Source organism: Electrophorus electricus, chromosome 11 (genome assembly GCF_013358815.1).
Source record: "Electrophorus electricus isolate fEleEle1 chromosome 11, fEleEle1.pri, whole genome shotgun sequence".
Taxonomy (NCBI): Eukaryota; Metazoa; Chordata; class Actinopteri; order Gymnotiformes; family Gymnotidae; genus Electrophorus; species Electrophorus electricus.
The window spans coordinates 7919236-7946115 of NC_049545.1; the positions used below are offsets into that span (position 1 = coordinate 7919236).

Here is a 26880-nt window from a genome sequence, read left to right on the forward strand (position 1 = left end):
CAGAAGTGTTGGTAGTCATCTTTGAATGTATAGGTAATGTAATCTCAAAAAGTGATTTAGTACTGTTTTAGAAGCATTTTTAAGATGCAGCTACATTAATTCAAATATTGGATATGAAATTGGTCTCTATGTTTTCTTTACTTGACTTTCACTAGTCCACTCACTACTAAGAATTTCATCCACAAAGCTAGGTAAATGTTTATGGTGACAGATTAGTGCTCAGTGAAGATAAAAACTACTCCGACTGACTAAAAGTTGCCCTTGTATTATTTCTTTATTATTTTCTCAATCAGCATATGCTGTTATCTAGGATAATTTGTTATTTTTAGTCAAAAACACATAGTTAAGAGTTTCTGAATGCAATAATACAGTAATATTTTATTGGACACACACTGGAGACTGAATGGATCAATTTTTAAGTTTATTTATTTATTTATTTAATTTGTATCAATTGTTTATGGGCCTGCAAATGTGTTGGGTCTCCACTTTGGGCCAGCTACATTCTGTCATTGCAGGATAGTTATTAAGCTTAAATTTAAAGCAAAACATATTAAAATAAAATGTATTAAAAGTATTAAATTTAAAGCAAAAAGCAAAGTATTTTGTACTTTTGTAATTTACTGTAGATTTACATTTTTATTAGTGTGGCATTGTCAGTGGTGCTGATGATTCTGAGGAAGCCTATGTATTATCTTAATCTTTCATCCATACCAGTGATGCACATTCTCTTTCATCCTATCACCACCTACCTTCTCTCCATCTGTCTTCATTCAGTGTGCTACTTTCTGTGTGCTTGTTTCCAAAGGAGTCTGTCCCGGGAGTCTGCAGAATGAGCAGCACATTTGTGACCCTAGCCGAGGTTCTAGAGGCTAGGGGAGGTCCCCTGGAGGAAGATGAGGTCTGGTCCCTCCTGCTGGGATCCACAGAAACATTGCTAGATCTCTACCACAAAGGTAAAGCAGCTAGCCTAAGAGTATTCTATGAGATTCATAGAACAGCCTGCATGGTCTGTGTTTAGGTGTTTAATGGGGGTCTGTTTTTTTCTTGGTTTTGTGTGGGGGGGTTTTCTAGGTCACAGTAACATCTGCAATATCATCAGTCCTGCGTCACTGCTCCTGTCAGCAACTGGCACACTAGCATTTAGGAACTGTGCAATGATGGAGGAGGCACGTGCTTTCACTGCACCGGAGCTGCTCGAAGGCCACAGTCTAACCACAAAACCAGCCATGGAGAGGGTAAACATCAATCCTAGCACAACACCGTCATGTGTCGTACTAAAATATGTGCTTATGTTATTAGAGCAGGACTGTAGCAGGATGATTATTTTCACCACCTAAGTCATTTTTTAGTTTGTTAACCTTGATTTACCCTTGTTTCTGTATCCCTGTGGTTGTTTTATTTTTATCTAAATGTTTTATGGATGTTTTGAGCTTCAGGCCAGCAGAAAGGCTGGTTGTAGTGTGGGGGCAGAGCTTTGGTAGGGGAAGGGAAAAGAGAGAGGAAGCATACAGTCAACACTAAAAAAAAAAAAAATGTTTTTCAGGGTTTTTGTTTTTGGTTTTTTTTGGGGGGTTTTTTCAGTACAAATAAGTGGGGTAAGAGCAGACCGCTTTTCAGAACTGATAGAAATATGGGGAATTTGACATTAGAAAGAACCTAAGAAACATAGTCTGCCATCTAGTGGTGATACATGAGGATATACTAGTAGTAGAAAACTGGGAGAATATATTTTTCTTTGTACTTAGTTTTTTCATTACTGTGTAGACTATAGTAAGTGCATGACATCTTTTGCTAAATATATATCTGCTAAATATAATTTATGTCCATATGTCTGGTTTTATTCTATTGGCGAAGTGCTTATGTCTCACTACGTACTCAAGATATTTCTTTGTCATTCCAGATGATTGTATACTCTCTTGGCATGACTCTATATTGGTCAGTTGACTATCACCTTCCTCAAAACCAAGTGAGTCTCACCAATCATATAGGGCCTCTTTTAATTACAGAAACATGCATGACAATGAAGCCATTCCACTGAATAGTCCACCTTTTTAATCTATATCTTGATATAACCATAGAAATATAAGTGACCTGATATATCCATAATTGTAAGTCTGATGTGTTCTGTTCTGATGTGTAGCCCATTCAGCTGAGTGACTCTCTGAATGGCCTTCTCCTGAGCATGTGTGAGGACATGGCCTACCGGCGGGAAAAGCTCAGCACCATACTGGAGACCTGTGAATCGCATCACAAAGCTGCACTCCTGCCCCCACCCAACAGAGTCATCAAGGATCTTGTGGAAAAACTTTTTTGTGACTCTGTGCGGTCCAAAAAACACACAAACAACCAAACAGAAACATTCACATTGGGGTGAATGCTCTGATTATGCTGTTTTGTGGTTTACTGGAATAACTTTTTGTGTGCTTCCAGGTTGACCGGTCAGTTGTCACAGAGAACAAAGTGCAGCTAAGTGGTAGAAGTCAGATAATCAGAGAAAGGCTACATGGTAAGAGTGCTTATGATATGTTTGGAAAGCCACACTTATGTTAAATAAAGTAAAAAGAAAAAAAAATCAAAGTAAGAGTATAAACCAAGCAAATGAATTCAATTCCAGTAAAAGACATTTAACAGTATATGTTAAAATATATGTTAAAGTAGCTTTAAAGTATATGTTACCATTAGCTAAGTTACCATTACCATTGACATAATGTCTATGTTACCATTATAATTATTTCTTCTCCCAAATATGAATATATGGCAAACATGACTGTGATCATGTTTGAATAACCTTCTTGTTCATCATGTGATGAACAAGTGTTTCATTCATATTGTTAAGTGTACCAGTTTATTATCTTCGTAAATATTGGAATCCTCTGGTCACTGTTAAGATTAGTGTATTCAAATAAGGATTAGACACTTTTAAATATTCAGACATTTGTGAAATTCTGTGTTATAATTTTTAGACATGTATTTATAATATGCAGCCAACATCAATTACTTGCAAAACTGATAGAGATATCGTGTAGTAAGAAATGGGAAAAGTTGAGTATGGCAAAAAAGAATATGGCTAACACATATTGTTCTAATAAAAAATGTTTCTAATAAAGTTGGGGGAAGGGGGTTGTCAAAGGTGTTACTAGAAACAAGAATGGTTGAACATCAATTAAAAGGGCTCAGTTGGCATCTGCCTATTTTTATTGAATCTATTGTTTGTTTTTTTTGTTCATTGAATGATTCATTATATTCCATGCGCACATCCCTTGGGTTACACTTGATAAAAAACACTCCAGTAAAATTAAATTCTATGAATTTGACCAGTCTATACACAAGGGAATGTTACCATGTGTGGTGATAGAATATTAAAGCACCCACAGTAGGATTAAAGGTTTAACCTAAACTGAACATGGGATTACAGTCCTCTGAAAACTTATAATCAGCCTAGAAGTGAAGATGCTTAGGGGAAGACTGTTCTCTTCTGCATGGGTGCACTATGAGCTTGCCTGAGCTTACCTTGCATGTAGTGTTTGGGATGCCTGTGTTGTAGCTCTCTAAGTATTAACCCATTGCTCTCCTGGCCTGACAGGAAGGCAAGCACCATACTCAGACTATATTGAAGCCAGTGGAGCTACTGCAGAGAAGCACAGACTTTTGCTGGACTCGGAGCTGTGTCAGGGTGAGCAGAAGTTTATCAGTGTGTGTCACTGCACTTCTAGCTGCCAAGTCAATGCTTTCTTTGGCATTGATTTTGTGACATGATTTTCTACATGGCTTTGGGTACTGAGTCTTCAAAATGTTAACATTTTGAATATTTCTTTATGGAACTGTATTGCCACTCTGTCTGACCACTCGTTTCTTTCAGGCCTGTTACTTTGTGGGGGGGGGGGGGGGGGGGGGGGGTGGGTGGTGGAGGTTGTATAATGTGTTAATGTGGTATGGTTTTCCAGGAGTTTTACATCAAGAAAAAACATGTTCTCTTAAAAACAAACATGTCCAGATGCCCTACCAAGGTCTTCAGAGCAAGTAAGAGATTCTGTCTGACACTCTTAAGTAGTCCCAGACATCCAATGACATCCAAGACTTCTGTTAGAAGGATCCTTGTTTTGCTATCCCAGAATTCCACAACGAGCTCATCACTGTGGCAGTCGTAACAGCTGGCAGTCATGGAGCCCGTACCTTAGTGTCCCCTGCAAGGACGAACTCAAACCTCCCAGCCCCTGTACTGCTGTCAGCGAGTCTACCATCAGCCTTACCCAAAGGAAGCCTAAGGTACTATTTTTGTGAGAATTATTTATGTGCTGTACAGTTGAGATTCACAGAGTTTGATTTTGAGCAACTGAACGTTTTTCTTGTTCGTACAATGAGCTCATTATCATTACTGTGATCTTTAGTAACTGCTTTTTAATTTCAGAGTCTAGGACCAGAGTTTGCAAGAATAGTTGATGAGCCTCAAATCATTTTGGAGCTTCCTGGATCTTTAGTGGTAAAGTTTATTTCAATAACTTAAACATTATTCAGCGTTTGTCGAAGAGCATTATAACATTTCATGAGAGACTCTGTCTCATTTTTGCTCCCATTCTCATTCCCATTAACTGTCTGCTGACTGATATAGTCGAAGAAAGGAAGGTCCTGCTTGTCACAGAGGGAAGTTAATGTGGTGATGCCTAATCAGCAGTGTCTGGTGGTGAAGTGTGACATCAAGTCCAGAGGAAGAGATGTTTTCGACATGGTCGTGGCTCATGCTAACCTCGTGGAGCATTTTTATTTTGGCCTTGCTTTCCTCGATGGTAATGCAGATTTCTTTAAAGACTTGTAGCAGAATATGTTTACAAAAGTGTTCATCCTCTTACTTGTCTGTTGCAGTCTCTTATATGTGAGCTTTTGTCTGTATTCATTAGCGTTTGTTTGCTTCATTACTTGCATATCCTCTCTAGATGAAGAAATTTTCTTTTTGGACCATGAGACAAAACTTTCCAAAGTCGCTCCAGACTCTTGGAAGAAAGTAGCAACTGCCACATTCACCCTTTTTCTCCGTGTTAAGTTTTTTGCTGATGACATCTCCTTCATATTGTAAGTCCCATGTCAACTTTTCCTGTACCTCCACCTACAAAACCGAATTGCCTTATAATAACATTGTTAGATTCTAATGGGTACATAAAGGCAACTAATCACCTATTGTGTATTTAAAGGCACAAACTAACTCGTCACCAGTATTATCTGCAGCTGAGGAGAGATATTCTAGAGGACAGAGTGTACTGCAGTGAGGAAACAGCTGTGTTCCTCGCTGCACTTGCCCTGCAGGCTGAGTTTGGAGACTACATTCCTCAGGTAGAATACACACTTCAGCAGCATTTAGTGGATTTGAGGGTTATCAGGATATCCTAGCATTTCCTCTATTGGTAACATTTCTTCTAGTAATCTTAGTGATTTTGTCCAGGTATATGGAAATAATTATTTTCAAATCGAGCTGTATATACCAAAAAGACTGATGGAAAAAATTGCCCTGCCCTGTTTGAGGGAGGAGTTGCCAAGCCTGCATGCTGTTAATGCCCATATGCCAGCAGAGGAAGCAGAGATGGAGTTTTTAAAGGTAATTAATTGGTGTAGGGCCAAAGTGACATAGCAGATCTCAGAGCCTCTATTAAACACATATGTTAGTAGTAAGAGTCATGAGACCATTTTTGGGTCAGCACACATATACTATTCCTTCATTCTATTGAAAAATTTTTGATGCATTACATCCATAGATTGCACAACAACTTCCAGAATATGGGGTGCTGTTTCACCGAGTTGCTCGAGAGAAGAAGATTATTGGAGAACTGACTCTGGGGGTGTGTGCAAAAGGAATAATGGTTTATGAAGTCAAAAACAACTCTCGGATATTAATCCGCAGATTCCTGTGGTCTGAAACTGATAGTATCTCAACAAGTGTGAGTAGAGCATTTTTTATCTAAATGTGATGACTCTGTGACAAAAATAAAATTTTTATTAAAGTGCTTGATTACTGAAAACATGCTATATTTATGTGATGATAGTAATGTGCCCTGTTTTCTTTTCTCTAGCGGCGTAAGTTCACAATACAATGTGGCCCCAGTGGGAAAAAGCACTCCTTCCTAACCGAGAGCTCTAAGATTGCACAATACCTCCTGAATCTCTGCTCGGCCCAGCACAAGTTCCACAGTGAAATGACTTCTCGACAGATGACCTACAGTTTAGCCTCAGGTTCAACTTTCATTAGAACCCTGTAATATTACTATGAACCACTATGAGAAAAAAAAAATGAAGGAGAGACTAATAGTGCTTATGTGAGTACCCTATCAGTGCTATCTGCTGTTTATTTCCTTGCTCTAGATGACAACGTAGTAAAATATTCTTCACCATGGTGTGCACGCCATGCATGTTTGAAAAGGTTCTCATGCTCAGAGGTTATGCTCAATAGCATTGGTCTGAGCACAATACCCACAGACTCCATGAGCAAGTCATGCGATGACATCTCAGAAAAGATGCGACAGCAAAGACACCTGGGTGAAACCCTGCATATTCCTGCACCACGGGCCCTGAGCGAACTGAGGAAGTCCTGTCAGGCCTCCAGGTGCGGGACTCACATGACCACATGTGATACAAAAGCATTATGTTTGTATGACCGCATGTGATACAAAAGCATAATGCTTGTCTCATGCTCACTGTGATTTCACCTTGCATTATTTCAGCCCACCAGACACTTTCAGGTCTCCAGTTTATCGGATCATGTCCAACACCTCTCTTCAAAAGCAGGAGTCAGAGCCTTACTCCATCTCATGCATGAGAGGTTAAGAGAAACTGCTTCAGTACCTCTGGATTATTTTTTAACTGACTCTAATAATTATGCTGTAATTTTTAAACAAAATATTTTTAATTTTTTTTAGTTGACACTCCTGTTCGAACTCCCCCTGAAAGAGAAATCATCTGTGTAACACTGAAGAGGGATCCTAAGCTTGGTTTTGGTAAGCCATGGCTGGAAGTTCACAAGTTCAGCAGTCTATGAACTGCTGAACTAAAAGGTTTATAAACTAAAAGGAACTGTTATAAACTAAAAGGTTATAAACTAAACTAAAACTGTTATAAACAAAAAAGAACTGTCTCCAGCAGGAACAGATTATTTACCCTCCCCCCTTCTTGACAGGTTTTATAATAGTTGGAGAAGACAACACAGGGACGTTAGACCTGGGAATCTTCATTGCTTCCATTGTACCTGACGGACCAGCTGAAAAAGATGGAAGAATCAGGCCAGGTACAATAAATATCTTTTTTTGTTTGTTTGTTTAGACTTTTTTTTTGTTTGTTTTACATTTTCTTCACCCAGGCAAGGTACTTTATAAGGTTTTACTTATGCATTTAGGAGGCAGGCTCATCTCTCTCAATAAGACCAGTCTAGAAGGAATACCTTTCAGTACAGCCGCTGCAATCTTGCAGAACAGCCCAGAAGAAGTGGAGCTTATAGTCTCTCAACCAAAACGTATGTTATGCTGTACACTTTGCACACAGCATATTTTTGTAAACAGTTTGAATATTTTTAATGTACAATGACCTCTGTACATGTACAGTATTGTCGCTACATAATGCAGAAAGGTTTTTTGTTTAATGCAGAAAAGTGTTGTTTTTCATATGAGTAGAAGATGTTGAGGAGATTAAAGGTGTGACTAGTGGGGACCTGGGGCAGTTGCTGGAGAGAGGCTTTGACTCACAGGCTAGCCTGAACACAGAATACAGGCCAGTCACAGAGGAGATGGAGGAGGCCCTGTCCAACATCCTGACGCCCAAAGCAAGAAAGAGGCTTCACATCCCTGTTGTACGGATTCTAGACTCTCAGGTATTTCTCTCTTCAGTGTTCATTTCTGTAGTAAGTTTGTAAGGGAAGTAGACTGTCATATGTATGATGCCCTCTTCAGCACACGTTGTCTAGGCCAACCTCCAGCACCAGCCTCTGGCCTGGTGATCTCCTCACTGTGGAGCTCAGGAAGGTCAATGGCAGTCTGGGCATCTGTGTTGCTGTAAGTCTTCGTTGATGTTCTCTAACAAGGGCAAAGAATGAAAAGGTCAGCACCTTTGTACGACATTCTCATCTTCTTGGCTGAGAATTGAATAATAATCCATCAATCCTTTCCAGGGAGGCATCAACACCAGTGTACATTATGAAGGGATCTATATTAAAAGCTTGATTCCAGGAGGAGCTGCTGATCAAGATGGCCAAATACAGATTGGTACATATATTAAGAAAGTATACACCTGTGCATACACTACTGCAGTATACAGTATATTTATCAGTGTTTATGTTATGTCATGTTGTTTGTTTTGCATTGCCTTGCTAAATCGGTAATGAGAAGCACAGGGATTGGCTGTGAAATGAAAGTACCAATTTGTTGATGATGATGATGATGATGATTGCGTTTTGTTTTTTGTGTGTGTGTGTGTGTGTGTGTGTGTGTGTGTGTGTGTGTGTGTGTGCATTTGTGTGAGATAGGTGACAGGCTGCTGGAGGTAGATGGCTGTAACCTTCGAGGTGTCACACACAGGCAGGCTGTGGAGGTCCTGAAGAAAACTGGAGAAGTACTGAAATGTCATGTTTATTTATCACATATGAAATCTTAAATATTATGACCTGCTATACAAAAATGTCTACTGGAATAAAATGAGAGAATTTAGAGAATTTTGTAATGATTAACAACTTTAACTTTTCTTTTCTTTTCTTTTTTTGGCTACTTTGAATGTAAATGAGTTGGCCTAGTAGACATTGTCTGGCTAGACATTGTCTACCAATGATTACCAATGATTTAGACTTAACTCACATCACACAGGGAGCCCTGTACACAATAATCTGATGTTGCTGCTATCACTAAAGAGCAGACTTTTTAATTGCAGCATCTGGTGACATCTTGAGTAGTGGCTGCCTTAATTCTTGGCTCCAGCAGAATAGCAAAAGCTCAGTGTTACTCTGCAGGGACTCTGCCTCAGCTTGCCATAACGGTGTCAGAAATCTTTTCTGTGAACCTCCCAGATGTCACACAGAAAGCAAAGACATGTTGGGACAGTGAATGATGAGGCATGAGGGGAAAAGCCTGTGTTTACATTTATAATTATTTCTGTCCATGCTCTGTCCATCAGCTTGTCTGAAGCTAAAGCAGACAGCTGCTGAACTTTGCATATTCATATTGACTGCATATTCATATTTTAGCACGGGCATTGACAGGCATTAAACACACCATATGATTATGTAAATTCAGTTTATGGATTATGTAAATAATGATTAGTAAATACAGTTTGCGCAGCCAGTCCATAATTTTGCTCCTCCTATTGTGAGCAAAAAAGCTTATTAATGAATAAGAATTCTTCAAAAGAGTCATGCTTGATGGTGTACCCCAAAGCCTTTTTCACTCATCTAGAGTCCATGTTTTGTCAGTGGGAAAATGCTGCTCACAGATGTGTTTAATCACAACCTCATCCACTACCCCTTTGAACTGCAAGTTAGTCCATTCAGGCACCTCTGCCCCTCCTTTAACCAGTGTTGCTTTTATAGTTAAGAGGTTTCCATCAGTCTTTCCTTAAATTCACTGGAGATAACCATCAGCCATGGTGAGGTACCAGGATAAACAAGCAGCTATAGCAATACTTCTCTAATCCCAGGAATGAAATCAGACTGCCCTAATCCCATCTTTCATATCCTGCACTGAAGTAAATACAGCTGACAGTTCTCTTGGAACAAGACAATATCATTACTCAGAGGTATCACTGTGCCACCTGGATCCGAATTGTTAAAAATTCCGCAATGAAGAGTCGATTGTTGATATGTTGATTGTCAGATTCTTGATGTGTGTGGAGAAACTTCGGATCAGCTTCTTAGCCAAAAAGGATGCTAATATCAGGCAGTCCAACAACACGGTGTGATCCATCTTATAAAACTGGAAAGAGACAGGGGGAGGAGAATAGGGAGGGACATAGAGAGGGAGCGAGACAGGAGGAGGAGTGAAGGGAGGGTCAAAGTGAGGGAGCAGAGTGGATTAGGCCTTAGAGGCTTCAGCTCAGAGATTGTTAACACCTTAGCCTGCTGCTGCTTTCACGGAGGAGCTTGGTGCCTGTGCAGAATACAGTTTCAGAGATATTCAGAAAATATGACAGAAGTACAAATATAATAAGGAACAGAATTTAAAAAATCACAAAATAAACAAATTTCAGAGAATTCTTTCATTGTCAGTGCCTTTTACCAAAGGAGTCCAAATTCAAAGAAATGCTACATAATTGTACATAATTCTCTATATGTGCAGTACATAACATTTAGCTTTTGTCAGAAAATATTTTTCATGTTTTTATATTCATACAAATTCAAATACATGATTGTGCTAACAGAATGAGTCCAAAACAAGCAAGTAAATGAGCAAATAGATAAATGAAGAAAATAAAGCATAATCTCTATTCCAGTGTAAGAACAAATAAAACTGTGAGACTGCTTTGTTTCAGGTTGTGAGTCTGCTTCTAGAGAGAGAGCCCCCTGTGGCATTGGACATGTCCAGGTCTGCGTCCACCATGGAGAGATGGAAATCTTCCTTTAATGCACAGAGCACCACCATGCGCCTTGGGAGAGATGTTGCCACGGAGACACCCTTGTCTGTCAGGGCCAAGGAATACAGTTTTGTGTCAGATGGTAAGATACATGGAGAGAGGAGGAAAGGAGTGAGTGAGACATTTCAAATGAATCTGATAAACTGCCTTATCTGTCCTTAAGGTGCAGCTGAACAAGTGAAATGCATTTATATTAAAAACATTTTAAAAAACATGCTGAATAAAAAATAAAATATAAAATAAAACTTTATCAAGGAAAAAACATTAATAATGATCAAGCATAAGCTTTTCTGGTTATATGTGCGCTTGCTCTTTTTGGGTTCTAGAGAACACTCTGGAAGTGACTCTGAAGAAGAGTCTGAGTGGTTTGGGCCTTAGCTTCCACATCAGTGAATCCAGCCCTGAGGAAGGGAGCATAGTTCGCATTAAGAGACTGCTCTCCAGCCAAATGGCTGAGGAGTGTGCCCTATTACAAGACGGAGACATCATCCTGGCAGTAAATGGAGAGCCGTTGAGAGGCCTTTCCTATCAGGTAATTTGCTTATGGCCTTTTCAAAGAATCTTATAGAGAGGTCTAGGATTAGTATTTAATTTTTTATCATGTAGCGTCTGGCAGAGGAGTAGGGTTAGAATAATTTGAAAGGCCTATGTCAGGTAATTTAACCCTTGATTAAATGTTTAATCCATAGAATGAGCTCTTGACGCCACATACTGCAGAACACAAAACTGGAAAACTAAAACGTTTACTTCTTTTCAAGGAATCTTATAAAGATGTCTAGGACACTCTTAATCTTCTACTTTGTATTAGTATTTCATCTTTTATCATGTAGTGTGTGGTAGAGGAACAGAATTAGCATAATTTAAAAGGCCTGTGTCAGGTGTTTTAGTCTTAGGTTTAATCCACAGAAATGAGCTCTTTGATGCCACATACCGCAGAATACATCATATTGGATTAAATGGGAAAACCAAAATAATTTACTTACAAGGTTTTTATGTAGGTGTACAAATTTTAGTAATGTTAATTTTCAAACGGAGATTCTAATGTGATTTTATCTTGTTTTGTTGTGTATCTTCTTGTTATTAATATTAATCACAGCCAAAGATTTGTCAATGCTTAGTGCTAAGGAGGTTTTTTGTCACCTGCAGAAAATTCTACAGTTGCTGCGAGGAGGTTTCTCTGAGGTCAGGCTATTAATCTGCCGTCTATCGCCAGGCCAAATGCCAGAGATGGACACCAACCCAAGAGTAAGGATGTGCCAATTAATTGTGTCTCCTTTCAAGCTGTATCCCTTAAAAAAGTGTCAGAATCTTATAAGAGGGAATATTTTGTTATCCTACATCCCTCTTTGGCAGAGTGATTGCCCATTCCTGACTAAAGAGCGGCGGTCTCAGTCTTTGGATTTACAGGCCTTGTCAATCTCTCCAGACTTCAACGGCCTCCTCCAACAGAAGGTCTTGGCACTAAGCCAAAGGAAAGAGTGTGTTCCAGACAAAACTATAGCTGAGCAAGTGACCCAGCACAGCCAGGTCAGCGAGCATTACGAGACCCTATCAGATTCATCAACCCCGCCCTACCCCCCATTTCCCACAAGACAGTCAGAGGAGAGTTCTTCTGTCAAGGAGGAAACTGCTGCAGTTGCCATGACAACCTCCAGCCCTGAGTCAGCTCCAAACTTGGCCATAGCCACTCCTACTTTTCTAGTTCCACAGGCAGAGCAGAAAGAAGATATGCCCCCTTACAGTGACCTCACTGATGACATTGCTGGGAGTAGATCTAGCCTCATGGCTAAGGACCTGACTGTCTTTGCTGATGAGGAGTACCTGGCCATCATCACCACTGTAGACAGTCCTCCAAGTGGCTGCCCTACCTCTACCTGCACTCAGATCCCTCCCTTACATTCCCCTCTTCCTCCATATACTCCCTCACCTGTCCCTCTTCCTTCATCTGTTCCTGCACCTTCACCACTGCCTTCATCTCTTCCAGTACCTTCCAGCCCTCCTAACCCTCCCCCAATCCCAGGACAGTCAGCCCCAGATACCACATCAGGCCAGGTTACAACAAACATAAGCAATGGCTGGGACTATGAGGAGGAGGAGGAAGAAGAGGAGGATGAAGACCCTAGAAAGGTACAATCTGAAAGCACAACCATTTAATTAAATGTAGCTCCTGTAAGCATGGCACAACATGTAATGTAACGGTAGCAGGCATGCTTTTTTAAAAGTTTCCATTTAGATGTGGGTTTCCTGTGTCTAATGTTTTTTGTTTTTTGTTTTTTTTTAATTGAAAATAGTATGTTTTGAAGGAGTTTGAGCTGACAGTAACACTCTCTAAATCACGGAGCGGCAGTTTTGGGTTCACCATCACCAGGAGTAAACTGGATAGCTGCTATTATATACAGGATGTCCTGGATAATCCAGCCAAAGCGGATGGCCGGCTCAGACCAGGAGACAGACTTATTATGGTACTGAATTAAGAACAATCACTAAACATGTTTAGACTATATTTTCAGCCATGGATTAGGTCTCTTCCTTTACCTACATAAAAGGATTTCAAAGGAGAATCCCCAGTGTAGTCTAATATGACTCTTTATCTATGTTTAAAATAGCTGTCCTTGTGTTAACTAAAATCTCTTTTGTAGATTTAGAAGATCTATAAGATTATATTCTGCTTTTGGGAGTGATTTTATCTTTTTTTTCAAATTCAAATATGATATGAAAGAATCTAACAAGTCTGAGTGGCTTGATTGGTCCTTTTTTTAGGTGAATGGGTTCTATGTGACCAACGTGACAGATGAAGTGGCTATGGCTATTCTGAGGTCCTCCTCTAAAAGACTGCACATGGTTCTTGGCAGAGCTGTGCAAAACCTATTGCCTCCACCATCACCAGACACTCTTGAAGACATAATCATATATAAGACCCCATCTGGACAAATGGGTGAGTAAGTCAGGCATAAGAAATCAAAATTCTGTTGATATATAATATAATGTAATCTATAATTCATAAATTATATATACAAGATATAAAAATGGATGGCTTCCAGAGAATCAGGACAGTTGGGACAGAGTTTATGAAGGCACAGTTTATGAAGGACCTCTGTCCAAAACATGTATATGTTCTATTAGTTAATTCTTTCATTTTGTAGAATAATCCATTTATGTGTATTCTCATGTAGAGAATATACAGAATTAAATATCCATAATAAATATCATACTGTTTAGTATATACTGTTTCACTCAGGGTTCCGTTAAATAGTTTCCTTTGTGTGGTTTGGGCTGTGCAGGTATCAAACTGACTGGAGGAATTGGCAGTAAATGGCAGGGCATTTATGTTCAAGAAGTTGTACCAAACTCCCCGGCCAGTGAGGAGGGCAGCATTCAGTCAAATGACAGGATTGTATATATCAGTGGCATATGCACACTGGGAATGACACTGGAGGATGCTGTGAAGGCCTGTGAGAATGCCTCAAGCAAAGTCAGACTCAAAGCCATGAGGTGAGGTTTATGGTTACAAATGGGTCCTTTTTCATATGCTGGAGTTTTATAGGGACATAGAAACATAGGGTTCAGGGTAGTGCAACAAGCCTCTCCTAAATCAGAAATCACACTGTTCTTGGAAGGCGGTGTGTACTGATATCAAATAAATAACAGCAATTAATAAGATGGCCCCTATTTCCAGGGATCATTACTGCTCTTTTTTAACTGTTTGTTTATGTGCTGCAGGGATGGTCAACCTGTGACACCTAAGGGCATATGGAAAGGTAGGTGACTGGCCCAGCATGTACACTGGTTTTAAAGGTATACTTACTTGGGGATATTTCAGAAGTGGATATACTAAGACAAATCTGTTAACTTGGAGTTTTGGAAACCGAGATCGTAGGTTAGTTGCTACAGTAACATATGATAAACTAACCTGCCATCTAGAAGGTTTAATGGACCTAATTTGGAATTAATTGTCAAAACACAGGCGATTCACTATGGTCTCGACATCCACCACTCACTGTGTCTTGGTCTTCCTAAAAGCATTTAATCACAATTTTAATTTATAGAGTTAATAGAAACTCTAAAATATAATAAAATCCAATGCATAGAGTTTAGTTAGTCGTACTGTGCAATGTTTTTTTTTTGTTTGTTTGTTTGTCCTCTGATTTTGTTTTGAACAAAAGAACGTATATATATGCTATAAATACACAGTGTCAAAAGTATCATCACTGTAGGTGTTGTTAAAGTACTTAATGAATTTCAGAAATGTAAGCTTTGTGCTTTATATTTTGTGTGTGTTTGTTATGGTCGTGACGAGGGAGTGGGGTATCGAGACCAGTCTCCAAAATCTTTATTAACACAACAGACACAAACCAAAAATAACAACACGATGAACAGAGTAAGACTCATGAAACGATAACAATGCAAGGACCATCTACATTAAGTGATGCTTGTTTTAACATACGCTACTTGATAAACACTGACACCAGACAGAACAACAATAGGGATTTAAGTACATGTGATAACAAGGAACATAACTACAAATAGGTGTGACATGGACAATTAACAGCAGGGGCGTGACAATGGACAGACACACTCACAAACTAGGGGGCTGTGCCGTGACTGTGATTATGATGACATAAAAATAATTTGTGGAATTATCTTTTGAAGAATGAATAAAGTAGTGTTTGTTACACAGTTTTGTCATAGCTATATTACAGGCTTCAAAAATGATTCTGATTCATTAATGAAATTTCCTATAGTTAATAGTGAACATGATGTGGTGGAACAGGTGTTCTACTGTCCCCACGCTTAATGGCACAGGAAATTTACTGTCTGTTTTTGCTATTCACATTTTGAATTCCACTTTAAATATGGGCTTTGCTGCAAATGTGGCCCTGTGACTATATTATGGATAGACATAAATGATTTTGGGTAACTGTGGTTAATAAATTTCCCATAGTTTCTGAACAAAACTTGAATGACGTGGTAGAGCATGTTTAGGATTGTCACCATACTTAATAACAGAGGATATTAGAAGCTATTTTTGAAGAAATTCCATCTCAAATTATGCCTTCATGGATTTATTACATGTTAATAACTACCTTTAGTTGACTGTGGTTAGGAAATTTCCCATAACACAATCTGAACACAATAAGTATGGTGAGGTAGAATAGGTCTTAGACTAACACCATACTTAATATCTGAGGATATAAATGTTTACTTTTGGAGAGATTCCATTTTAAATGTTGCCTTTTTGACTTTATTACAGTCATCAATGACTGATTTTGAGTTATGACACTTCCCATAGTTTTTGAACACAGTAAGCATGGTGTGGAACAATATGTCCCAGAACACTTAATATCAGAGGACACTGTAATAAGTGATTGCCATAAATAAGGCAAGAATTACTTCTCACTAAGTGTTCAAAATCATCACATTCCCCTTCTGCTATTTTTCAAAAAGACTTTTCTTTACTGAAAAGAAAAAAAAGGTTTTCAAATTTGTTTCATGGAATGTGAATATTTAATGGAACTGCCAATTAGCAAAAAGTCTGTGCAAATAATATATGACCCTGACTTTGTGTTATCATGAAACATAATTAGGTCTCCTTTACACATGAACTTTTTTTCATAAAGTGCATTTCAACTTTGGACACATGTAGATCTTATGTATGTAACTTGACAAAATCATCATATGCAATACCTGTGGAAATTAGTCTTCTTCCTGTAATACATAGAGGGAAGTTTAGCTATAAGACTACTACAATCACTACAGAAATTAAGTAGTTAATTAAAATGGCAGAAACCAACAAAATAGCTGTTACATGCTGAATAACTAAATCGGCTTTGGACTATACAATTGCACAATTTTATGAACTCGTCTATTCAGTCAGTCATCTTTTATGAACGTTAGCTTTTGTAAACTTGCTAACATTACTGTGTTAGTTACAGTTTTTGTTTTTTGCATCCATGATGAATCCTATTATCAGTGTTCAGTTGATGATAGTTTTTTGAAGTTGCATGAATGCACTGTAGTTAAGTTCACCCACACAGAGTTGACTGACTTGAATCAATTTAACTTCAGTCAAATTTTAACTGGCTGATCTGGAACCATTAAATCTGGGGATGTTGGGCTGAGTGAGGTCAACTCAAAGTTCACGGTTAAGTTTAAGGTTTGTTAAACCTGCTTTCTGATATATCACCAATGTGTTTAAATAAACCTCATAAACTGCCTCTAGGGACCCTGATTTTGATGAGTTTTCTGCCCATATGTTGAGAGTGTGTTTGGTCTCAACATTCAGAGAGTGTACAATATTTAACCGTGCTCCGAGCTCATTAGCCACCTTGGCTGGAAGAGGTGTGCATGTGTGTGTGTGTGGTCTGTTGTGGTGGATGCATTAGTCATGGCCAACATGTCTAACTTTGAATGTGGGACAGAGCATGGTCTGGACTTCAGCAAAAGTCTCAGTGAGCATGGTGACATATTGAATACAGTGTCAGGCTAGGGGGACACCTTCTCTACTCCTAGTCATGACAAATGATGGGTCCTCTCAATTCTGGTCAATTATGTTTTGCCTATTGGGTTTAAATTTTGCTTGAATTAGGGCCATCAGGTTTCATTTCTAAAACTGTAGTATTACCTACTGAGCAGTAAGATGCAGATTCTGATTTGGCAGTAGTAATATGTATACAGAAAGACTTAGGTGTATAAACTTTATTCATTTTAGGAGGAGCTACTATTAATTTAATATTGTAATGCAATTTTTTTTTTTTTACCTAAAATTTATGTTAAATTGAAACTGCAAATTGCTCTTCAATGTTCATCATTTTTTTATGTTTTCAATTTGACCCATATTTAATTAGCCAATAACCCCAATTCAAGTCTGAAACATACTAAAACGTATTTGTTTCATTCTCTCCTCCTTCATTTCCAGATCTGTTAGAATGGAAGACGGAGAATTCGCCCTCTTGCCTGGAGGCAGCAGGCTGGTCAGAAGCAGAGGCTGCTCCTGCTGATGGTAAGAACTCTTGTATCCTGTGTCCCTGGGGTTGGGGTACTGGAGCCCTATTACCATGCTAACAGACAAAGTGTGTCTGGATGGTAGGGCATGCGCTGCAAGATTAATTATTAGCCGGCTGGTAACGCGGCATGATGGCCGCATCCCAGCTGATCTCGTGAGTGCCCAGGTTGCCAGGTGATGGCTAGCCAGGGGGTCTGTCAGCACAGAAACAGGCCAGGGTTGATCAGCTTTCAAGCATTGTACTGGTCAGCACATCTCTACCTAGGATGGCCACACCAAAGCGAAGCTGTCGTGAGTTGGGAGACTATTTCATGTTCTCTTACTCTTAGAGTTTTCATCTCAGCCAAATGTATCCAATCCATTTTTATGTTTGGCATTTTTGTTACTAGCTCAGCATGATTGTGTGTGAAATGTGAGGAACTTGTTTGTTTTACTTTCGTGCTATGACTCCATGACCAATTCTTATGTAAACTATACGTTTGGTGATTGGGAAAATTATAGCTTAGTTAAAAATAGCTGATGTGAAAGTGTTTGAAAGTAACTGTCTATGTCTGACTTTCTATCTCTCTCCTTCTGCTGCTCTGCTTTTACTGTTTTTGCAGTTCGATCTGTGGCTGAAAATGAAGTACCATGCAGGCACAGGCTCTCCGTAACATCTGAACTGGAGGTGATTGCAATGTGTATCTAAATGACACTGTAACCCAAGTACAACCCTGCAATCTCTCTCTCCATGCACTGTTAGCTGTCTTTGTCACAGTTTTCTACCCTTTATCCATGCATTAATGAATAAAGTGCTCATTCAGTCCTACCAATGTACTCTTGAACTGCAGCTTAAGGGGCTCTTGACATTTGGGGCTTCTGAGAAACCTGCTTACTGTCCTTTTGGTCACATCCAGTTAAAGCAGCAATCTCTTTTCACTTTCTCTCCCCATCTTTGTCTGTGGGTGTCCAACTCAGAGTGGCGTTTTTCAGGTGGAGTTTTCTAAACCAGAAAGAGGTGGCTTGGGCTTTTCCCTGGTGGGCGGGACCAGTGGCAGCAGTCTGCGGGTAAAGGACATATGCTGTGGGAGTGTGGCTGATCAGGACGGCCGACTGCGCGTGGGAGATATCATCTTAGAGGTGCATCCAGTCATGCACTCAGCCCTTACTTTTAATTTGGTCTAATGCCAAATAAATTACCCCAGAACCAAAATAAATAAACCCAGTCTCCCTGAAGTGTACCAACAAATTACTGGCTGTGTGCAGGTGAATGGAGAGATTGTGTCAGGGCTGAGTCACAGTAAAGTAGTGGATATACTGAGGAAAGCAGAGGGGACAGTGCTGCTCACTGTCTACAGAGACCTCCTTCCCATAACAACCTGCTCCAGCTCCAGCCCTGAGGCCCTTCAGGAGCACACTGCATCCTGCACCTCGAGTCAGCCATCTTCCCACTTATGTTTGACCCCTCTTCTCACTTTCCAGTCATCTGGTGCCAATATAGGCAATTAAAATACTATACCAGTACTGCTGTATATGCAGCAAGTAAATTCCATAAGTGTTTATATGCTCAGGGACATCCTTGGCACCTCATTTGGCATGTTTGATTAAGGTTAAATGTGTGGTGTTATTTCTGTGGCAGGAGTAACCTCAGAGCCACAGTTGCAGGAGGATCACTGGTCTTTCCAGTCTTCAGGGTGTCTTGGGATAAGGACAGAAATTGAGCAGGTATACTAAAACACACACACACACACACACACACACACACACATTTTTAACATTTTTAAATGTTTATCATATCAAATTCAGAACAAGCTGGTAAAAACAGAATAAAGAAAGTTCATTTTATTCACTGTTCATTTCTCTTACATATTCACTCCATATTTCCCTGAGACATATTTCTTTGAAGGGACTAAAACTCTGGTGACAACATGGGTCCCTCAGTGGCTTTAAAGGCCTCACTACTCATCCTCTCTCTCCCTCTTTCATTCTCATTCTTGTTCTCATGCGCATGTTACGTACGTGGTGGTTGTATTATGTGACAGTTTGGTCTAAATTGTTACTAGTTTTGCAGTTATGCTCTTAATTTGGTTTTGTGTGCTACCATATGCTTATGCTTACCATGTAGCTTATTTTGTTTTTACTCTTACTTGTTGCTTTCTCTCTCTCTCTCTCTCTCTCTCTCTCTCTCTCTCTCTCTCTCTCTCTCTCTTTCTCTCTCTCTCTCAGGACAGAACATGTACAGCTAACTGTCAGAGGTATTGCCCATCTCTGGGTGTCACTGACATGGTATCAGGCAGGTATGCATCATTTCTCTAAATCTGGAGATGTTTTGCCCATATTTTCACTGTTTATGCAAGATTGTTTGTGCAAGACTCATCATATTAATTGTGATCGTTCATAAATATTTTTTAAATACTGAATCATTTTGTCATATATATTCTCTGACAATAATGTAGTACTGAACTGTGTAGTTGTTCACTGTGTTGTGCCCTATGATAACACAAGGGGGCACTAAAGAGTTATAAATAAATGTTCTTAACTTGAACATTCAGCGTAATGGTTCTAGTGCACCTGTTAACCAACACAGTTGCACATAGCATTTGCGACTAGCAGCCTTTTTACATTTTAGGTGGAAAAGTCACAGGAAAATCGACCTTGCAGGATAACAGTCCTCCTGGTACATAGCAATATGGTCAAAGTGTCTGCTCATACGTGCTCCCTAACCCCCCTCAGGACAGACCTCCCAAAGCAGCATTTAGACAATTCTACCACAAACATGGAGCAAAGTCACTCAGATGGTTGGAGCAGCGATGATGATGATGATGATGATAAGGATGATGATGATTACACCTTACAGACTTCCCCTCAACAAACAATGCCTCACACAGGTAAAACAGGCTGAATACATTTCCATTTACAACATTTGGCACATACCCTTGTCCAAATGTTAAAACCCAGGCTAGAGTGGTGAAGAAGACATCAAAAAGTTTTATTTAAGTGTTTAGTGACTCAGTGAAGTGGTAAGTCTTCAGTCTTCACTTGAAGACAGCAAGTGACTCAGTTGTACGGACTGCTAGTGGAAGGTCAATCTACCACCTGGGTGCCAGGAGAGGGAAAAGTCTGCATGAATACTATACTTAAGTTTTGGATGGTACTGGCTATACCAAAATGCCATACCATGAGATCATGAGTGTCAGAGACTTTCTGAGATAGTATTAAAATCACTTACAGTAGTGTGTAAAATGCATAGTCTTACATTTTACAGCCAGGGACTTTGTTTAGTTGCTTAGTTTCATTGTTTTGTATATAGTAATAAACTAAACACTAGTACTATGTATATGTATATAGTAAGAAACTAAACACTAGTACTAGTATTTTTTTTTTGTTTTTTTAGGTCAACCTCTTGTATCAGAAAATGAACTGAGCAGCCTTGCCCTGATCAGGCCACCTAAGAATGGCCAGTACTTAGGGTCCAGCCTTCAAGAACTTATTCAGACGCTACAGAATCAGCTGGACCAGAAGGAGCCGCTTAAAGAGTTTATGGTGTGCCCTTTTCCATGTTCTGTGTTCTCCAAAACCATATTTCCTTTCAGTTAAAGTGCACTTTGCTTTGTTTCTGCCGCTGCTGTCTTTCCAGTACTGTGTAACATTAGGCTTACAAATGAGCATGCCACACAAAAGATCCTGTACTCTACTTCCATTTCACTTTTAAATTAGATACAGTGAGTAAGAGAAAATGTATCTCTCTTTTTGCTGCAGGCCTTAGGACACCTGCAGCCCTCAGACAACTGCATGGTTGGAAAAGCCCCAGAGAACCGCGAGAAGAACAGATACAGAGATATCCTGCCATGTAAGACTGCCTGTAAACCACATGATCTGAACTGGAAAAGGCCATCACTAAACAAGCTTGTTCCTGTGCTTCCAATCATACAGTTTTAATGAATTCCTTTATCTAACTTTCTATCACCAAAATTGATTTATATTTATAAAGGGAATGTGTAAACTTTGCATGTGCTGCTCTGTGCTTGTGCCAGAGAGAAAACATATGGGATTTGAGGGTGCTGAGAGAGTGTGGGAGGAGAAATATGGCCTTGTATATTTTTTCCAGTTAACAGTATACAGCACTGCGCTACATGACAATGTACCTGAATGAAATGTAGGCACTTCGTGGTGGTTTACTGCTGGGTGTCCCCTTAAGAGTGTCAGTTTATGCTACCAGTGTGTATATGTGTGTGTGTGTGTGTGTGTGTGTGTGTGTGTGTGTGTGTGTGTGTGTGTGTGTGTGTGTGTGTGTGTATGCACATATATTTATGCCTGTGTCTGTTTGTGTGTGTGTCTGTCTGTTTTGCACCCTATCCACTGGCTTACTTTGATTTTACAGCCCTCCTCACGCAGACTCTGTGGTCCTCATACTGTGGCTTTCATTAGCATATTTGCACTTAGTTTTTTTACACAGTTCACTTACTGTGAATTGAGGAACAGTGTCTTCAAGACCTAACACAAATGAACTAAAAAATTCCCACACAAAACTTTCCCAAACTCTCATGGCTCCACTTTCATCATTATGGGAACCAGGCTCTCCGGCTCCATGGGAAGGTGAAGGGTTAGGCCATGCGGAGGGGTTAGGCTGCAGCGTGTGACTTCTGAGCCCTGGGGCTTGTGCTGGGTGTGGTGAGAGAGGTGCACGCCATGAGAGGCACACGCAGGGGGCCTGTATGCTGAAAGGCAGGCAGCCGGGCACAATGTCGTGCTTCATGTGCTGGTGGTTGGCACATTGGCCTTTGCCTGGCCTAGAGTGTTTGTTTATTATGATGGCTGCTCACTGGGCTTCTGTTCCCTGAATAAAGTGCCTTGGATCACAAAGTGTGAAGCCCAAAGGACCTCGATGCTGTTTGTGATGGAAGCAGTTCAAGGGCTGTGGCCTTCTAGAGGAAGCTGGATGCCACCCATTGTGAGGACGGCTCGGCACGCATTTACCTACTCGTGTAGAACGCCTCTTTTCCTTTTCTACCCCCTTTCCTTTGTTTTTCTTTTTCACTCTTTCTTTTTCTCCCTCAGACCTCCCCCCTTCCTTGCTGTGTCTGTTGAACATGTTTTTACAGGCAGGCCCCTTGTAGAGTGTTACATGAGGGCCCAGAGCAGTCCACAAGCCAAGAGAGAACTGTAGTGAGAACTTCACTACCAAACCACGACCTCCTACCCCTGAGACACCTCTGCAAAGCCCCTACATTCCCACTAAACATGGTTGTATTAACCAACATGACTAACAAGGGAGTAGTGCAGAACATTCCTCTTGGCACGCTCATATCACACCTCTCCCCTGTGCTCACCCGTGGTCTGTTTTCCTGCCTGCATGACCCTGGGGCCAGCTTGTTTTATTTATTTGGGTTTATTTATTGCAGCATGGGACTGTCGGTTTCTTTTTCCTCACATTTTCCAGTTATATTCTGTAGAATAATAACCTTGCTAGCTTCTAAAGCCAGCAGTTGATGGACTGTATTGGCATCAAATGCTGCCCTGGCCTTCTGATTAAAATCCAAACAATGTCCTTTTTGGTTTTGTGTATTCCTGGCAGTGAAAATGTAATTTTTTTTTATACATTCACACACATTTACAAACAGTAATTTGTTTGAGTTGACCCTTCAGGGAAGATGTAGTACACTGGGAGAGCTCTGAAACAGTCTCATATTACTGCTGAATACACTGAAATATTAGTACTTGACACGTGAATGCAATATTATAAGATTAGTATTTTGGCACGTGAACATAACTGTGGTTTTCCTCAGGTAAACTTAGTAATATATTATTAAATATGAGCAGTAATTAACCTACATGCAAACTTATAAAATTACTGTTTCAGCACATAACAATCATTGTTCCAATCCATCAGTGTAATGCCCTTGATGCCAATCAGTGCACTAACAGATTTGTTCTCTCTTCTGCCCAAATGCCCAGATGATAAGACACGAGTTCCCATAGGAGAGAAGCAGGACTATATAAATGCCAGCTACATCCGAATGAAAGTAGGCATGGAGGAGCTGGTCTACATCTCCTCACAGGGCCCTCTACCCTGCACCCAAGACTGCTTCTGGCAGATGGTGTGGGAGAACCAGTCCGATGTCATCGCCATGATGACCAAGGAAGTGGAGCGCGGCAGGGTCAAATGCCACAAGTACTGGCCTGAGAAGCTTGACACACCCATCGAGACCTGCCACTACCAGCTGATCCTGGATAACTACCAGATGCAGGACTACTTCCACATCAAGGTCATCAGGATGGTGGAGAAAAAGGTAAGAGGTATTCAGTGCTGATTCGAAATGCTTAGATGAATGTGTCCCTGACCTCTTTGCAAGGTTTGTCAGAATTCACACTTGCTTAGACTTTCATAACACTCTAACTGTAGATATCAGTACAACTGTAAGTATGTATGTTATGCATGAAGCTATTATCATGAGGCTAAAAAGACTAAAAGTACCAAGCATTGTTCAAAACCCACTTCATGTGAATAATATCCCAAAACAAGAGTGTAAGCCCGCATTCCCTGGTGTCCGGTTCCGTGTTTCAGACCGGGGCCACCCACTTTGTGAAACATCTAAAGTTCATCACGTGGCCAGACCATGGCACACCGCGCTCCTCCGAGCAGCTAGTGCGCTTCATCCGATACATGCGGGCAGTGCATTCCACCGGGCCCATCACAGTCCACTGCAGTGCGGGTGTAGGCCGGGCCGGCGTCCTCATCTGCACCGATGTCATCCTCAGCCTCGTTGAGAAAGACCTCACTGTGAGTGTACATGGCCATGAAAAATCAGGAATCGCTTTCCTGGACATGTTTTTTTTTGTAAAGAAACAGGTGAGCGAATGAAAAAATAATAATGTTATTATAAACATTAACATATGAAAATTGTTAATTTTGGTAACATATGAAAATTCTAACTGAGTTAGTTAATTAATTAACTAACATTAATATAGTTTCCACTTTAATCTGTTGTTAACATGTGCCCCAAATTGCCTCCTCAGATTAATGTTAGTGAGATTGTGAGGGAGATGCGGCACCAGCGGCACGGGATGGTTCAGACCAAGGTGAGCTAATGAGCCCATGCATGCAGAACATTCTCACTGGGAAAGAGCTGCTCAGAGGACAATAAAATGTAGGGAATCACAACACGATTTTTGTTGTTGTTGTTTTAGACTCCACTCCTCTAACAGGAGTAACCTTACAAGTGTGCATGTTGGGCTAGAGTCAGGGAACCTCTCTGTCTTAAACTAATCCCTGATCCTTTTTAATATGTTTCTGATTTAGGCACCTTTAATTAGCCGTCTAAATGTTTTCCTTCTTTCAGAAAATGGATGCATTTGCCATTTGTGAAATTGATGTACAAACACTGATATGAAATTCACCTAGGCAGGGTCTCATTAATGACCTTATGTTTATAGAACTGCTATTTCCATCTGCTTTCAGGAACAGTACCTCTTCTGTTACAAAGTGTGGCTGGAAGTATTGCAGAGCATCTTGCTTCACCATGGTAACAAACAGCAGGCAAACACCCCCTCATGAATGAGCGCCATTTTTGAGCGGCAGTCTTGTGCTTGTCTGTTTGAGTGGTGCTGAACTGCTGCTGTGCGAGTTAGCTGATGGTAATCATACACACCAAGCCAGGGCTGTTTCAGGGTTGTTCTGATCAATTGCTGCACCCTTTTGGTATTAAATATGACACCGGAAGCATACTAGACATTTTCATCAACTGTGATTACTTCCTTGTGTGATCCCATTTATATTTTGTGTCATGTATCGATTATGGCCACTGCTTTCAGGAGCTTGTGGAAATTTTTCCTTGAATATGTAGTCAGTGAAACATTATTCATATAAATTATTTATTCATACTTAATTTAATGAAAATGCTTATAATTTTGGAAGCATTTTTGACAATTTCAGGCATTAAGAATTCCAATGCATTATGATATTGAATCTCTGGAAATTAGATTTGAATATAGAACCTAAAGTCCTATTTTGCTGGTATTATTTAAATATTAACAAAAACCAACAAATATATGTGTATGGTCAAGAAAGGACTCCCAGTAAAATACACAAAATTGTATATCGTGGTATTTTAATCCAGAGTCTGCCTATCACAAGAAGTTGTAGAAACCACCATAATTTGACATGCTGTCATCATAAAGAACCAGCTTTAAGACAGACATTCTAGGAACTGAAAACTTGAGTAAAGTGCCTTTCAGTTTGTCCAGGGGGGCAGCTTTTGCAATCTTCGCTCTCACTGAAGTAAGATAACTCGGTGGCAAGCTACCAATAGACAAAACAGAAATGGTTAACCCAAAGAAACATGGGTGAATAAACATGGGTGGCTAAACTGCATGAGTGACTAAACCAGCAGAGCCTTCCTGTTAGTGTTTATAGCATCTCAAGCCTCAGCTGCAGGCAGTGTCCTATTTGTAGCACAAGGAATTAGATCCATAAATCATAACCAGCCTGGGCCCAAAAGACTATTGGAAGTCTCAGGATCACTTAGAGCACACGGATCCTGCCAGTATCTCAAAATATACTTGTTACATGTTGTCAAATTCTAAAAAAAAAAAAAAAAAAGGGGGGGGGGGGAATAATCCCATGGCAAAGCTTTTAATTTTATTAATTGTTCTATGACTATAGATTTTTGAGTGAGTTTATTATAGGAAATATTTTGCTGATTTATTGTGATCATCTGTTCTATTTAAATCTTGGTTTATTTAAATATGAAGCTGAAATTAAGTGATTTGTTACTGCTATGGTAAATGAACACGTCAGCTAATATTTATCCACTAATTGTACCGCTATAATGTATTGATTTCTTTTTTATCCCCAGTGTGTAGAGATATGTTGCTAGTATTCACATACACTACTGATATGTACTTACAAACTGTGTATTTGAAATCTCCAAAGAGTATTAGCATCACCATATTAATCTGTTATAGTCATTTTGGCAAATAAAAAATTCAGTTCCTCAAACCTGTGGTTCTTTCAGGTAAAATATTTAATTAGTTCTTCTTTAATTTGGAAATCTGATGAGTAAAAAACTAACCCCCAAAGCAGATTTAAGCAAGCTGTTTCTTGTAAGGTGGAAATGCAGTTTGGGCAGATACCTGTCTCACTTCACGGCTTGATGGAAATGCTTGCGGTTCTTGCTAAAGCCACACTGTCGCTGATGCATTTCAGGGGCAAAACATAAACAGGAGCTGGTGAGCCAAGCCTTGGTGTGTGGAGCAGTGAACTGCCACTCAGCTTTTACTGCTGAGTAAATACAGCCTTTCCCAGGGAC

General features: G+C 39.9%; 1 protein-coding gene across 1 annotated transcript; it reads left to right on the forward strand.

Moving 5' to 3' along the window:
- Positions 1-808: 808 nt before the first annotated feature.
- On the forward strand, positions 809-26540 carry ptpn20 (protein tyrosine phosphatase non-receptor type 20). Its single transcript, XM_027017248.2, has 45 exons — positions 809-953; positions 1072-1235; positions 1901-1966; positions 2141-2320; positions 2431-2506; positions 3584-3673; positions 3945-4020; positions 4113-4266; positions 4409-4480; positions 4610-4784; positions 4932-5067; positions 5187-5325; positions 5435-5587; positions 5745-5927; positions 6060-6219; positions 6349-6589; positions 6708-6805; positions 6903-6980; positions 7160-7267; positions 7376-7504; positions 7671-7846; positions 7926-8027; positions 8144-8237; positions 8498-8583; positions 10489-10672; positions 10917-11122; positions 11737-11835; positions 11944-12717; positions 12882-13052; positions 13351-13525; positions 13872-14082; positions 14311-14348; positions 17507-17590; positions 18196-18260; positions 18551-18712; positions 18839-19007; positions 19212-19297; positions 19799-19869; positions 20306-20460; positions 20967-21115; positions 21332-21422; positions 23528-23862; positions 24138-24353; positions 24590-24652; positions 25032-26540. Exons 1-45 carry the CDS (start codon positions 830-832, stop codon positions 25125-25127), a joined length of 6660 nt encoding a protein of 2219 aa, XP_026873049.2. The 5' UTR covers positions 809-829; the 3' UTR covers positions 25128-26540.
- Positions 26541-26880: the final 340 nt, after the last annotated feature.